This window comes from Python bivittatus, unplaced genomic scaffold, assembly GCF_059951505.1.
Source record: "Python bivittatus isolate LINGU-HERP-01145 unplaced genomic scaffold, Pbiv_v1 ctg000020_np1212, whole genome shotgun sequence".
NCBI classification, from domain to species: Eukaryota; Metazoa; Chordata; class Lepidosauria; order Squamata; family Pythonidae; genus Python; species Python bivittatus.
In genome coordinates, this window is record NW_028277030.1 from 24139442 (window position 1) to 24155130 (window position 15689).

The 15689-nt window shown below is 37.1% G+C and overlaps 1 protein-coding gene across 1 annotated transcript in view; it reads left to right on the forward strand.

The window, feature by feature from the left end:
• Positions 1-15689, forward strand: part of NBAS (NBAS subunit of NRZ tethering complex) — a 191603-nt gene that overhangs the window by 133222 nt on the left and 42692 nt on the right. Inside the window, exons 43-47 of the mRNA XM_088135940.1 lie at positions 1950-2200; positions 5943-6277; positions 11086-11307; positions 12868-13070; positions 15489-15578. Of these exons, the coding sequence (XP_087992066.1) occupies positions 1950-2200; positions 5943-6277; positions 11086-11307; positions 12868-13070; positions 15489-15578 (1101 nt within the window). The remainder of the gene's footprint in view (positions 1-1949; positions 2201-5942; positions 6278-11085; positions 11308-12867; positions 13071-15488; positions 15579-15689) is intronic.

A 15689-nucleotide genomic window follows, 5' to 3' on the forward strand; every position in this document is an offset into this window, starting at 1 on the left:
CAACAATACTATCACACTCTGAAATATGTATAAATGAATTAGATTCAGATGAAGACTCATTGACATTTATTTGCATTCAAAAGGGCATGTTGGCATTTTTAGTCTGAATTCTCTAATTCAATTTAGTCAAAAAGCAACTGCACACACCTAGAGTCCATCCATTGTTGGTAGTCTTCCTTATCAGAGCTATCACTAATTAAAGCATGAAGGGCTAAAAGGAAGCCAGGTCTGCAGGAACAAGGTTTACTTATATTCCAATGTTTCTTCCCCACCTTAAATATACTTTTAAGTTATATTATAATTTTATATTGTGTATCTGAATCGTAGTACGATCATAGCCCAAAGGCTGAAAAACAGTGTAATAATATTGATTATATTGATTTCTGTTCTTAAATGTTTTCAACAATTGTAAATCACTGTTGCTGGGAGTCAGGTGGCTCACTATTACGTTGTTGTTGTTGTTAATGTGCCTTTTAAATGATTTTGTAAAATGAAATGGTAAAAATTAAACATCAGTTTAAGGGTAGAGTAGGCAACTTGATGCCTTCCATATGTTGTTAGAGTGCAGCTTCCATATCTGAATATTGGCCATAGTGGCAAGGCCTGGTGAGATCTACAGCCCAAAACACATAGAGAACACAAGTTTGCTTACCCTCTTCTTGGTAATGCTGAGTTTTCTAATATTTCATTCTGGTACATCTTTCAGTAACTTTTCTTCCTTCTCTTGAAGCTATTTTCCCTTTTGGTACAAGAGATTACGTTGAAATTTAGGGGAAAGAGAAATAGGTTATGACATAGTTTTCACATCGTATCTAGCTGCAATGCGTCCTTCTTAACATGCTGTATTAAATTAGGCATTATAGTTTGTAAAAATTACCTTAGTGTGAGATGAGAACCCATTAACTGGTTTATTCAATAAATAGTAGGCAAACTATGGCTTAGTATGTGTGAATCCAGCCTGTGTTTGCTCCCACTTTGTCTCACTCCTTATTACAATCCACTGATATGTAAGTTCCCTTTGTAGTTACCATAAAGTAGAAAGCTACAGGCAAATTGGCTGAGTGCTTAATTTTCACTATCTTTCAAAAATCATTAGTTAATAACACAGGTCCTACTGCTATTGCATGTAATTCCAGGAGAAATTTAGCTCCAGCAAAATGTACATGCTGCTAAGCAACCACCCAACTTAGATAAAAAAAGCCTGCTGATTGTTGAACCAGTTCTATAGCAATAAGAAAGTCATCTAATAACATGGACCTAGGATAGATACTTAACTGGTTCACCTTGGAACAGAGGCCTATGAGGCATGGAAGTAAATAATGAGTACCTCTTAGAAGTACAGGTAGAAGCCTAAATGAAGTAGGGATAGAAGCAAAAGGTAGATAGTCCCATTGTAATGGGGACCATAAATTGCAGAGTTATTTGAAAAGCACACAATTCTGACTCATTTGGACAAAATCCTTGCCAAAGCAAAAAAATTATACTTGGGTTTTTTAAAGTATTTATCTTTTCTTTTTTCTATTGGTTAAAATTGAAACTGATTTTTAATAAATGTTGTCCTGCACCATTTTCATTGTTTCTTTTCATTTTTTTCCCTTGCTTGTGTAGCACTACTCTTCTAAATTACAAATAGAAGCTTGCAAATTGATGCTACTAGAACATCTTTTAAACACTTTGATTTATATTATGTCCTTAAAAAAATTGGTTGAGTTTTTAGAACTGTTAATAATCACACTTATCAGCTAGACCTAATTGCTTTGTACATGACAGCTTAAGGCTTAATGCAAAGAAGCTCTCTTTTTGAAAATCTTTTCATACTTAATATTGATAACATCATCCAGTGTTTAGCAAAAAAAAAAAAATTAAATTGGTAATCATCATGATGGGCTTTGATCTGAGTGGTTTCATTTGTTACAGTTATCAGACATTTTCTTTTGCTTTCCATGCAGTTTATCCACAGCTGCAATAGAAGATCGAGCAAAAAGTCTTGGTCTGTTTGAGACTCTGAAAACTGTTCCCAAAGCCTTTCATGAGCATATGACCAGATATGTATATCCTATCATTGAAGGAAAGGATCACCAGCGCTTACTTTACTATTTCACACTTCTTGAGAACTGTGGTTGCTCTGAATTTATGAAAGACACCATCAAACCCGAAACTCATATACGATTATTGAAGAAATTCAAGGCGGTTGCACCAGGTACAAGGTGTTAACATTCATAGCTGCTTAGCAAAGCTGGATGTCTTTAAAGATGAGGCTGCAGTTTAGCACTTGTTTGATGAATTTAATCCTGTGTGTGTACTTGCTTGTTTCTGCATGAGACTTGTCTGTGTGTATCTGAGAAAGGAAGGCTGCATATGGAAATCACTTAATTTGGTAATTGAAGTACATTACTTTACAGGCAGTTAATTTTAATTGATACTTACTAATTCAGTTGATATAAAAGTATGTTTTTGTCATGGCTTTGTGCTTTTGGGAGGTGGCTTCTCGCAGATGGACTGTTAAGTACAGCCCAAGAACAGCAACGAGGCAATCTAGTACAGTTCAGTTCCTTTATTAGCTCGCATCTAATAGACAAAATCTCGCCAGACCAAACCTATGCTAAAGCAACTAGTGGCTCTAACCCGTGAGACTCTAGGGAGAGGCCAGCCTCATCCTCTTCGTCTTCCCACACTCTTGCTGCAGGCTGAGGAGGCACTTGCCCTGGAATGTGTCTCCCCCCTCCTGACAACCTTGAAGTTCCATTCCAGAATCTTCCCCGGTCATGCCATCCATTACATGGACACACGCGCGCACACACACACACACACACGTATATTTATGTATGTATATATGTGTGCGTATATTTATATATTTTGTTCATATATCAAATTTATATGGCCCCCCATCTCACAAGAAGTGACTCTGGGTAGCATACAGCAAAAAATATAAAATAATAAACATGTCAAGCAGAGTCATATTAAAAAACAAAACAAAACACAAGAGATTAGTTCAGCAAGGGAGCCACTTCAAGATCTTGCCAGTCCTCTAAGGCCCCCAGACCTGATGTCATAGCCAGGTCTTGAGGGACTTCCAGAAAATAAGTAGGGATGGAGCTGACCTCACTTCGGGAGGGAGAATGTTCCATAAGGTGGGCGCCAGGCAGAGAAGCCCTGCCTCCTCAGGCCCACCAAGTGTAGTTCCCTGACAGACAGGACCCACAGCATGTTCTCTTGCCCATTCTGATGGGACGGGCAGGTGGTCTCTCAGATAACCTGTCATGAAGGGCTTTAAAGGTCAAAAACAGCACCTTGAATTGGACCTGGAAGCAGACTGGCAAGCAGTGCAGCCCACGGAGCAGAGGTATAACATGTACTGTTCTAGAAGTAGACATAACTGCCTGCACCGCTGCATTTTGCACCAACTGCAGTTTCCAGATACTCTTCAAGGGCAGCCCCATGTAGAGCGCTTCACAGTAGTCCAATCAGGAGGTGACAAGGGCATGAGTGACTGTGAGCAGAGCCCCCCAGTCCAGAAACGGGTGTAACTGTTGCACAACATGAAGTTGTGCAAAGGCCCTCCTAGCCACGACCTCCACCTGCTCTTTGAGCAGGAGTCATGAGTCCAGGAGGACCCCCAGATTGCACACCAGGTCTCTCTGGGGCCATACAACCCCATCCAGCACCAAAGATGGCACATTCCTGGAACCAGCAAGCCTCAAAATCCAAAGCTATTCAGTCTTGCCAGGGTTTAGCTGAAGTCTGTTGTTCCCCATCCAGACCCTCACAGCCCTCAGACACTGGGGTAAGATGTCCGTAGCATCACTTAATTCACCAGGGACAAAGATTTATAATTGGGTGTCATCAGTGTACTGATGATACCTCACCCATGACAATGGATGATCTCACCCAGCGGCCTCATGTAAATGTTGAATAGGAGTGGGGAGAGCACTGAACCCTGCGGCATCCCACATAGTAGAGGCTGGGATTCTAATTGTCCCCAATTACCATTGACTGGAACCGACCCTGAAGAAAGGAGGTGAACCAGCACAACACAATGCCACCCACCCCCCAATCCCCTGAGCTGATCCAGAAGGATATGACAGTCGATGGTATCGAAAACTGCTGAGAGGTCAAGGAGGGGCAAAGATGGATGCACAATCCCCATCCCGCCCTCCCCAGAGATCATCCAAAAGTGCAACCAATGCTGTTTCCATCCCATACCAGGTCTGAATCCCAACTGAAAGGGATCCAGATAATCTATTTATATATAGCCATGATTGACAACCTTGATAGAACAGATGAGGGAGGAAGATAGGAACTGCACAAGATCCTTGTTTATGGTTTTGTTTTGTTTTGTTTTACTATCTACTCTTCCTATGGGGGAACATTGTCTTAAATTCATGGTAATCTCTATTGGTAGATACAATATGTTTGTTGACTTGATTCATATTATATACGTGCTAAGATGATATTCTGGAGAAGATACCTACATTTTAAATTTAGATAGCATCTACTGTCTCAATTTGAGCATCAGACTGATATCCCAAGCCTTTAATGCCGACCATCATTTCTCAAAACCAGATTTGGAGACCTTGTGACATTTCTGTCATTTTTTTTTTAAATGGTTCCAGAAGAATCATCTGGAGCAATCATATGCATCATGGCACTGTGGGTGCTGTTGTATCAGTCCCTGCTTTACGTAGTGGTCTTTTTTAGTTTAGTTTAGTTGCCTACACAAAGAAAAGGCTGGTAGCTGCTGCTTTAAAACAGGGCTGGAAAACCTGCATCCTGTGGGCCTATTAGACTGGCCTGTCCAACATGAGCAAAGTCCCCATCTAATGTTCTGACTTTGGCACTAGAAATGGTGATTTCTCTATATCAGGACCCCTAAATTACCCCAAAGAAATGGTAATTTGGCATTAGAAATTCTAATGCTTTGGCACTAGAAATGGTGAGGCTCGTTATAAGTAGAGGAGAACCAACAGAATAGATCCACATTTCCTGACCTGCTTCTTTTCCCATTGCAGGTGGATTGCAGGATCCACTTCACTATGCTATCCTTTTTCCTTAGCTGAGAAAAGATCAGACCAGAGGACTATCAATCAGGGAAGGGATAGGGTCAAATCCTGACTCTTGCTAGCTTTTCCACTGCATATCTTTCCCACTGGAGAAAATAAACGATGAAATTATTGTCTTTGTGAAGAGGGTGTGGAAAATTATAGCTGCTCACATCATCCATGGAGAAATGGGCAGCACTTAGGAGTGGTGCACAACTGATATCATGAAGTGGTTTTAATGAAGCTTTGTCCCCACACAACATCCAGTTCCCAACCCTGCTCCAAGTTCTAACCGAAACTTACAAAAATATATTGAAGCTGTCGTCATTTTTATTCAGGACTGTCCCATGGGATTTATTTCTAAATAAACATGTATAGGAATATGCCACCTAAAAGAGATTAAATAGAGCAGAATTCAACCACATCTATACCATAGATGCACTCCTCCATCGAGAGGTGTTTTAAACATAAAATTTAGTACACAAAAATGCTTTTTATTTCCATTTGAACATACTGATGGCAGGTAAGAATGTCATCATGTGTAATTTTGGCATAGGATATCAGTGGTGGGAAGAGTGGCAAATTTATATTACATTATCTTCCTCTAACAACTTTAAAGCTCATGAGGTGGGAGGTCATATGATTCTCCTCATTGAGACGTTGATGTACCTCCCTCCTTTTCTCTGCCTACTTGTTTCTCTGTAAAGACCTTGCATAACATAATAACATAATATTCCATGCTATAAATTGAGGAAAAGTATACTATAATATGATGAAAGTTATGCACAGATAGTAGGATCCTAGCACCCATAAATAGTGGTTCACATTTTACTGCAGTTTCTAGTTGTAAGACTTTAGTTGATCCCACTGTAAGGACTGTTGCTCATATTTTTCTGCTAACAGGTCTTAATTATAAAAAGCTAACAGAAGAAAATGCAAGTCCTCTGGCAGCTTTGGATCCTATCCTCACAAGTCAAAATATTCTGCCTATTTCAAAGCTTGCTCCTAAAATCCCAGGAAAAGATGGAAGGATGCTTTCTCCTAGCTCTGTCTATGCTTCCTGGATTAAGAAACTCTTCTGGAATGGGGATCCCCATCTTATTAAAAGAATTCCAGAAACCCCACCTGAATGGCTACATTCCTATGACATCTGTGCCAAATACTTTGATAGACTTTACCCAGGAGATGTTATCAATGTTCTGGATGAAATTACTTTTTCTTCAAAGGCTGTCACCAAAGTAAGTACTATTTTATAATAGCATTATGTGTATGACTTCCTTTTTCAGTGTAAAAAGTATCAGATACAGACAAAAATCAGAGTTTCCTAATAGTTAGGTAAGGCATAGAGGGAAATATATGGAAAGTATAAGAACAAGCTATCATCAAAATAGTTCCAGCATGTGAATGTTCTTAGGAAGAGGCTCAAATAATGGAAACTACTGGGTCCATCCAAGTATAGCTGTTGGTAAAAAAATAGGCTACTTGAGAGCAGTAACTTATTTTTAAGTAGGTCCTGATTCCCAGGGAGTTTTTCCAAGCAACTTAGCACTCCTGTCTTCTCTCTGCCCTTTGGATCTCTGTATTATGATAGTGGCTCTCATGGCTGGGCGGCCAAATCTCTATATGAGAGTCAGAATCTCTCCATGGTTCTTTCATGTATTTAGTTCTAAGGTGTGGGTCCCCAAAAGCAAGGCTAGTCAGTGCTTCACCTGGCCCATTTTCTTCTACCTGAGGTTCAGCTGCATCTGAGACAGGTCTGACAAACTCCCATCATCTAACCAATAATCATGTTGCTTGTGGTTTATGAAAACTGGGCTCCAATATATCCGGAAGATATTTGATTTAAGGGTCCTGATATAGAGAAAGTATAACATGCTAAAGGAAAGAGTAAATTGGGACTTAGTCTGTTTCTACAATTCTGAATTGTACTTTGTTTAGAGTTTAAATTTACTAGCACTAGCTTGCTAATAAACAATATTATATTATTAAAAGGACTTCTTTAATTTCATATGGACCTTAGTGACAGGGTATTTTCATCTAGTAGACAAACTTATTTGAGAAGATTTCAAAAGATTACAGCAATATCTCCATCAATTTTGTGTATATTTTCCAATATCTTTATTTTACTGTTTAGTCTGTCTGTCTGTCTATCTTTGTTACTGATTCAGTTGCAATTCAGATTGATTGTGGTTCTATCTGTGGTCATCACCTGCCCATTGATTATTTTTCACCTATTTAGAAAAGGCAGAGAATGGTAACACTATTTGCTAGCACTACAGTTTATCAGTTGGAAGAAATGAATGTACAATTAAGATAGCATTGTCTTACAATTGTGGCTACCATTGTTATCAGAGACTGCCAAACACTTTTCCAATTCTTTAAAATCCAGCACAATAAGCTAACTGTACATATAATGTTATCATCTGCAGCAATTTATTCTAGGGTTTTAGAATTTTACTGCACAAAAAGGGATGAGAATGGAAAAAGTTCTTCTAGTAAAGTAAAGATTTTTTGCATAATACATAAAAGCCATGTCTCTTTGTATAATGAAACTATGAATGTTTGGATCCAGAATTTTTGTGAGATCTGCTTATGGCAGGCTGGAGGAAGTTAGGCAGAAAGATACTTGCTGATCTCTCCTATAAAACTGCAATTTCTCAAAAAAAAACCTGTTCTGGAGGGGAACCTTTGGTAGATCTCATTATCATCTGTAAACAGAAGAGGGCCATTTGCTGAAGAAGTATTCTGTGTCCTCATACATTTCTAGATTAGTTTCTCTAGCCAGGGAAATTTTTTACTGGTGTCTAATTCTTAACGAAAGGCTAGTTCAAGCTATTTGCTTTTTATCTTGATTTTGGCCTTTGTGATTTTTTATAATTTTTGACACTCTGGATGCAACCTATTCCCTTCCATGATTTGATTTGAGAAAAGAAGGAACACTGGAATGAAAGCCATTTCCTGCTCACACATAAAGTATTAAATACACAATAGGAGACTTTTGAACTTCAGTTTATCCTTTTCAACAGACCATACACAACAAACATCTAGTTTGGGGAAATAAAGACTAGGTTCACTGACATATTTCAATCAATCAATCAAGTAAATTCCAAAGGTTTTCATGGAGGTTAATGTATATAAGATTGGAGCCTTAATCTTAGTATTAGGACTGACGTTCAGTTGCATTGTTTGTCCCAGCCACTGTACTAAATTCTCTGTTCACAGATGGGCTATGTCAGGTCTTTAGATATGTTACAGAATTATGTTTCCAAATCCCACAAGATAACAACATTTAGTAAGATTTATGTATTCTTATTTGAAATTACATGGGAATTTGGGAATTTTAAGTTTTATTTACTATTTTACCTAATTTTTAAATTTAATTTTACACCCACTCCTCATTTAGCAACTAGCTCAGTTAGTGACCATTTGCAAATATGACAGTAATAAAAAACTAATTTTCCAACCAATGTGTGCATTTATGACCAAATTTTATGTGCCTGACAACAGTGCATGCCAGAGTGAGAGTAATACTGGTGCAGCTGTACAAGAGAACTTTATCTGATTGAGACAGCAGCAACCAGTGATCATCACAGCGTCTCTCTCTCTCTCTCTCTCACATGTTCACTTAGCAATCATTTCACTTAGCAATCTGGTCATTGGAACAGAACTCAGTTGCTAAATGAGGAGTGAGTGTATTTGGCATCAGCATTGTGCAAAATCACAATAGTGCCTGCAACTTGAAAAATGTGTAACTCCTATATTAAATAATAGAAATAGCACATATTGATATATTTGCCCAGTAAATCACATTTTGAATAGTTTATTCAAAAAGGGAATTAGTGAAAATACATGCATATGCACATTGAAAACAACGATTTCTTTAGGGGGAAATTAGCCCTTTTTCATAAAAGAATTGGTTATTACAATACAGAAATTAGAACACAGTTTTAGAACAGAAGTAAGGCAGATAGACAAATGCAGATAGTACATATTAAACTATTACTCAGAATGTGGAGAAGTGAGTAATTGAAAGCCCTGACTATATTGGCCTTATAAGAATAGAGATTACTTGCAAACTATTTTCAGAAGCCTGAGCCTTTGAAAAAGGATAGCATCTCCAAAATGCATTGAGCTAATTATACAAAATTGTGATAAATAATTTTGAAGATGATATCTTCCTTTTTGTTTTATCTGACAAGGACTCTCAATAAGAACAGCTAGGCTAAGGATCAGGAGAAATGCAAGGCATTCAAGCAGACCTTGGTCAAATTTGGCTTAGCAAGGCTGGGATAGGCAATCTGTAGCTTTGTTGGTGTTGCTGACGTGCAGGCTCCCCAGTGGTAGCTCAAGCATATATGGTCATATTGACTGATGGCGCCACCTCCCACCAATGCAAAGCTTTGCATTTTTAGAATGCTTTTGAAGAAGGGGTAGCACTGGGCCCCCCTAAACTTTGGCACCCTAGGTCTTAAAGCCAGCCCTGAGTATCACTATGGGTCACGTTAGCTGCAAGTGCTGAGAGTTTTGGTTTAGCAAAATCTAGAAGACTACAGAATCCTGGCTTTGGTTTAGCCCAAGAGCTTAGGTCTGAGATAACCTTTGCCTGAAATGCTTTCACAGTCCAGGCTACTGTATGATAAAATTAGAGCATATTGGACCAAATGATGCATCTGAAAGATTAAATGGCTGCTTTCTATAGAAAAGGAACTTAACTACTTCCAAACTTTCAGCATCAAATTCAATTAATCTATGGCTGAGTAGGTCTGTTTTTATTAGTTTAAATTATATTGTAGCATTCTAAATAAATCAGACTATAAAATGTCTTCCTCTGGAGTTTTATTTGCTAGGAGGATTTGGATCTTAATTAGATATACAGATTTAACAGAATCACAAGAGATGTTTTTACTGTAGTTTCTCATGCCGGCAATGCAAAATGTTTTTTTTTCCAGATGAATTATTTATTATTACTCTTAGATAACACACTCTTCAGTTTTGGAGCATATGTGATCTATAGTTTTCTGAATTATTTCAGAGAAAAAACAGGAAATGCAAATGCCAAACAAGGAGCATATATTTATAAAGAGAACTATCCTATATATTACATACAGCCTTTAAAAAGAAAGAGAGAGAGAGAGAGAGATTGATATTAACCATAGATACAATGACTAAATTTATACTTTGCAGTAAGCCATAATCTATGTGAACATTTTATGGCTTAGCATGTTATGTGAATCTAACTAATTATAACCATAGTTAAACAAACCATGGTTTGCATGATATATAAATTTAGATTGTTTACATTGGGAATTCAGAATTGTACCTGAGGATCAGTGAGGAAAAACAGTTTCTGTTTCTGTAAGTCATCTGGAAGAATTCTGTGACTGAGAGACAGTCCATCTTTTTCCCCTGAGAAACTATTAATTGTATGAAATAGAGGAATCTGCAGCATCCAAACATAGAAACGTTATGAAAATCCCAATATGTAGATGCTTGAAAACTTCCAATATGTAGATGCTTGAAAACTCATTAGGGGAAAAAATGGGATTGCACAGTCCTAATGCCTTCCTGTTTACTTGTTGCTCCTTTTGAGCTACAGGCTCTTGATTCAAAATACCTTCTGTTTTAAATGGAATACTTCACCTGATAGTTTCAGAGGCATTTGTCAAACCAGTTGAAGAATGAAGACTTGCACTTCAAGATTTCTACAGACTATTATGATTTAAGACAGAAAGAGTTTTTTTCTGTGTGTGTTTTTAAATGTTTTTTAAAAGTCAGATAATGGAATCAGTCAAGAGAAACATAGACATGAAGAAACAAGTAGCATGGGATTAGACTTTGAAAGGAAAAGGTTTTTTTAAGAAACAAGATATTCTCTTGCTCATGTTCTATTTAACACTTTCTGGTTCTTTACCAAAAAAAAAAGGCAATCTTTAATCAATGTACATTACTCAGTTGTTCTTACTCCTGATTCATGTGCATTCAAGCACCACTTGTACTATAAATTCCCGTAGCAATTTATGATGAGATGAGCATTATCTTTCCTCAGCTGTCAGTTGACTCCCGGGTAGAGATGACAAAGAAAGCCATTAAGTCGATGAAACATGCAGCTGAAAAAGCTGGGAAAAGGACTTCTGAGGGGGACCTTGCAGAAGGTGTGGTTAACAGGCAAATCACTTACAAAGACGTTTTGAATCATCTGCAGCAGTCCCTTGCACATCTGGAAACACTTAGCCATAGCTTTATTTCTTACCTGAAAACCAGTGACCAGGTAAGTGAAAAACATTTAGCAGAACCAAATCAAGATTATATGTCATATACAGTAGAACTGCTATGCACTAGTTTTCTAAATTCTTCATTTCCCCATCTACCTTCATCACATTCTGTAAAACATGCAATAAAAGCAGCCAGATTTAATTTCATGCTGAAATAATTCAGGTGAGAGAATCATAGTTTTTCATTTCTTTTTAAAACTTATACAGGTAGTCCTCACTTAATAACGGTAATTGAGACCAGAATTTCCATTGCTAAGCGATGCTGTCATAAAGCATGATGTCACATGACTGCACCATTTAGCAATGCCAGTTCCTGCAGTCCCTAGTTACCATCATTAAGTGAGGACTGCGTGGGTTTGTTAAGCGAGGACCTCATGTGGTCACAACTCGCAACTTCCTGCTGGCTTCCCCATTGACTTCACAAATCGCAGTCACATGATCACAGGATGATGCAATGGTCAGAAATTCGGGCTGGTTGCCAAGCTCATGGATCGTGATCACATGACCCTGAGGGTGCTGCAACAGCCGGAACTTCAAGGACCAGTTGTAACTACCACTCATTCAGATTTGTCACAAGTTTGAATGGTCACTGAATGAGTGGTCATTAAGCGAGGACCACCTGTATTTATCTTTATGAGCTGTCTGTGGTAGGAGAGTGTTATAATAGATTTGAACTCTGCAATAGTTTTGGCCTGATGGTCATACTTGGAATTTTTAAAATTATCATTAGATTTATATCCCACCTTGATTTTGTTTAACTCCAGGCAGCATATATAACAGCCTCCTGTCTTCCCCACAGCAACACATCTGTGAAGTAGGTTGGGCTGAGAGAGTGTGCCAAGCCCAAGGTTACCTAGTTGGCTTTCAAGGTTAAGGGAGGGCTAGAACTCATGGACTGACAGTTTCTAGTCTAGCACCTCAACCACTACACCAAACTGGCTCTCACTCAGTTTTGAAAGCATGTGTACACTCTTTCAAAATAGCTGTTAACTTATTTGAAGAAGCTGCCATGATAGATATAATGAGCTTAACAACCACCAATTAACCAGAATGCCACTACCACCCCATCTCTAGTATACCTGTTTAATCTTCCACCTTTTGGGGGGCAGGTGGACATACTTGCAAAGTACAGGGATGTACCCAGCAAACTTAAGGGGTTTGTTTGGGTCTCAAAAGTATTCTTGGAAAGAAAGAAAAGTCTGGTGCTTTGCTTTGCTGCATGCTAGTTTCTTACATTTATTATTATTCAAAATTATAAGAGTAAGGTGGGACAGGAAGTTGTGAACTTTTTTTTTTTTTAAGTACACAGAATATGATACCATGGATACTCCTAAGGCACCATTATGAGAATAGTTCTTCAAATTGCTTTGTGCAGTGGTGGAAATAATGATTTCTGTCATAATTTATTGGAATGAAGTCTGGAGCTTTTTGTTTTGACTTTTCTGAAAAGGTTATTTCTAGGTTAGCAATGAATCTGAATTTCAAAAATAAATGTTGAGTTAATGTGACTTAAAACTTCTTTACATCATGGATATTTAAATGGTTTCTCCTTATAGAATATACTGCGAGAATATGGCCATCAATATGATTTATCCCGGTCAGAAAAAAAAAGAATCCATGAGCAAGCTGTAACAATGTGCTTGGATGGCCAACCTCTGAACATGATACAAAAATTACTGGATGTTGCCGTTGGAGATTTAGGACTTTCACCCAGGGATATTGTTGAGACAGCTCTAATCAGAGTGGTAGATGCTTTGAGGTAAGTTAAATTATACATTTCAGAACTTTTGGGAGTATATTGTTAAATGGAATTGATGCTGCACAATCTTATAAAAACCTTTTTTAAGAGAAGACATATATAGGATAGTACCATAAGTACCTTGCTTTGCTTTGCTTTGCCTTTTTTTTTTTTTGAAGAAAATCTATGTATGTAGGCAAATAGGCCCTTAGCAGATGTAGTCTTACATACATCTGCTTCTTTTCATGTGCTTGTTTGAAAGCTTTGTGCTCTAATGTATTTATTTTATTAAAATGCTTTATGCTGTGTTTCAACCAATAGGTCTTTACAACAGTGCACAATGTACTTTTTAAAAAGCATATTAAAAGAAAAGGAGGGGGGGTATCCAGTAAGAAGATGGTCTATAGGATTAGTTGTGAGTTCCTCATAACAATTCTATTTTAGGATTAATTTTAATGAAAACAGTTTAAATTATCATACTGATATTTTTGTAAGAACAAAGTAACACCATATCTGCAGACTCCTTGTGTATCCTCATATTTTATAAAGTGGAATTGCCACACAATAGGTTTCTTTTATCTTTTTGTAAAGGAAATTCATAAACTCATGTGCAATTTCAAGAAGATTTTATCTATTTAGTTTTTATTTTCAAGTTCTTTAATATTTAGTAGTGGTGAGATTGCATATTTAAACTATAATAATAAATTTGGTGAAAGGACTTCTGGATAACACCATGCAAGACAGTGAATATATGCTGATATTTTGCCAGCCATACTGCTGCTTTCTTCAGAGCAGATCTGAAACTGAAGTTGGCAGCAGATGTCACTTCCTTATATACTGACTGTATTCAGTGGAGCAGGATGCCCACAACCAGTCACTAATGGCTATGTAGATGAGAGTTGATAACCCTTCTCCTTATTTAAATTATTTGGATGTTTATGAATAATTATTAGAGAGGTAATTATTAGAGAGGCAATAGAAATGTCAGCACATATCCACTCTCTCACACAGCATTACCCAGAAGTCATTTCATCAGTCAAAAGCAGCAATGAAAACTACACTAAATAATACCAACAATTTATTACTTATACTTTTTGTTATATTTTGCAGAATATACTATAAGGTGGCATCTGCTGTGGCATGACCACAAGTATATCAACCATTTGATGGGCTTCTAATTATTTGACTGAATGTTAAGATGAAAATGGCTTAAAAGTCTAGATATTCTCTTACGTAACACTTTTTAAGAGTAAATTGATATATATTATTTTCTTTTTAACAGTAATCAGGTCTTATCTTTTTTGTTTAATGGTCTTTATCTCACATAGCTATCTAATGTGTGTGTATATATAGATCAGGAAATTAAACAGGCAGCTTCTTAACAGCACAAGACATGGCGTTGGAAGAGAAAACAAAAAATTACCTGGAAAAACAGTGAAATGCCTAAAATCTAGAATGTTTCTAAAACATTGATAAAAGTGTATATAGTAAGTTACTACAATTCAGTGAATGCAGAAATAGAGCCTATGTAATACAAACAAAGTGACTAATTAGTAAAATTACTTTAAGCATAAGCATGAAGTTCTACCCCCAAAATATTGAACTATTTAAATGGATAGTAATATTTAAATGTGCACGTGTTAAACTGGGGTTAACAGGACCCTATCAACAGCTTGCTATGCAAGGGTCCTGCTCTTCTAAATCTTTTTCCCAAGAACTTATTTATGCAACAGAGGCAGTTCAGAACATTGTTTCTATGTTTCTGTGCCTGAAATGGGAAAATTATACTCTGAATGTACTTTTTGCCAGAAAAAACCCTATCAGTGTTGAGACCTAGAAAGTTGTGGGAGTCTCAGTGTTATCACTGTTGTGGGTGCCTTCTCTTGGGCGACAAGCCTTAATAACCCCTCAGATCCTTAATTAATCAATATTTTGAACCAACAAATCAACTGCAGTACATGTTCTTTAACATGCTTTCATATTAGGGTCTTTATAGGTATTGGTTTCTTAATACTGATTAATGTGACAGCTTTCCTGGCAAATGCAATAAAATACTTTTGATTTAATTACAGGGAATCTTGCATCTTAATTTCTCTTTTTAAAAAATTATTCTGAAAGTTATAAAAGGCAATGGCTGAGTTCATAGTAGGACTAAGTCATGGCTTGTTTAAACAAGATTTGTTGGACAAGCTCAAATGGGTTCGTACAGTATACTAAACCATAACCTTGTTTGCAGACCCACAAATGGCTGAATTCACACAGTACACTGAACCAAAACTAAGCAAACCAAATTATGATAAACTCAATCAATATATCTTCTGTGTAATTGTTAATTATTTAATATTTGATAAGCAGGACAGAATGCTTATACACATAGCCCTTAAGGTTTCTGTATCATTGATTCCAAATAAGCATCTTTCTGTTTTATTCATTTGACAGTAAAGAGGGTGATCAACATTCTCTTCAAAAAGATCCTTTTCAGATACTGGAAGACATTGTCTCTGCTGTCCACACAAGTGCTGAAAATGGGTAAGAGCTTTTGGGGTATATTGTAAAACTTGATTACAACTGCTAAATAAGAATATGCGTCAAATTTGAATTAATTGTAAAAACCCGGATCAAATCAAACAATTTTGAAAT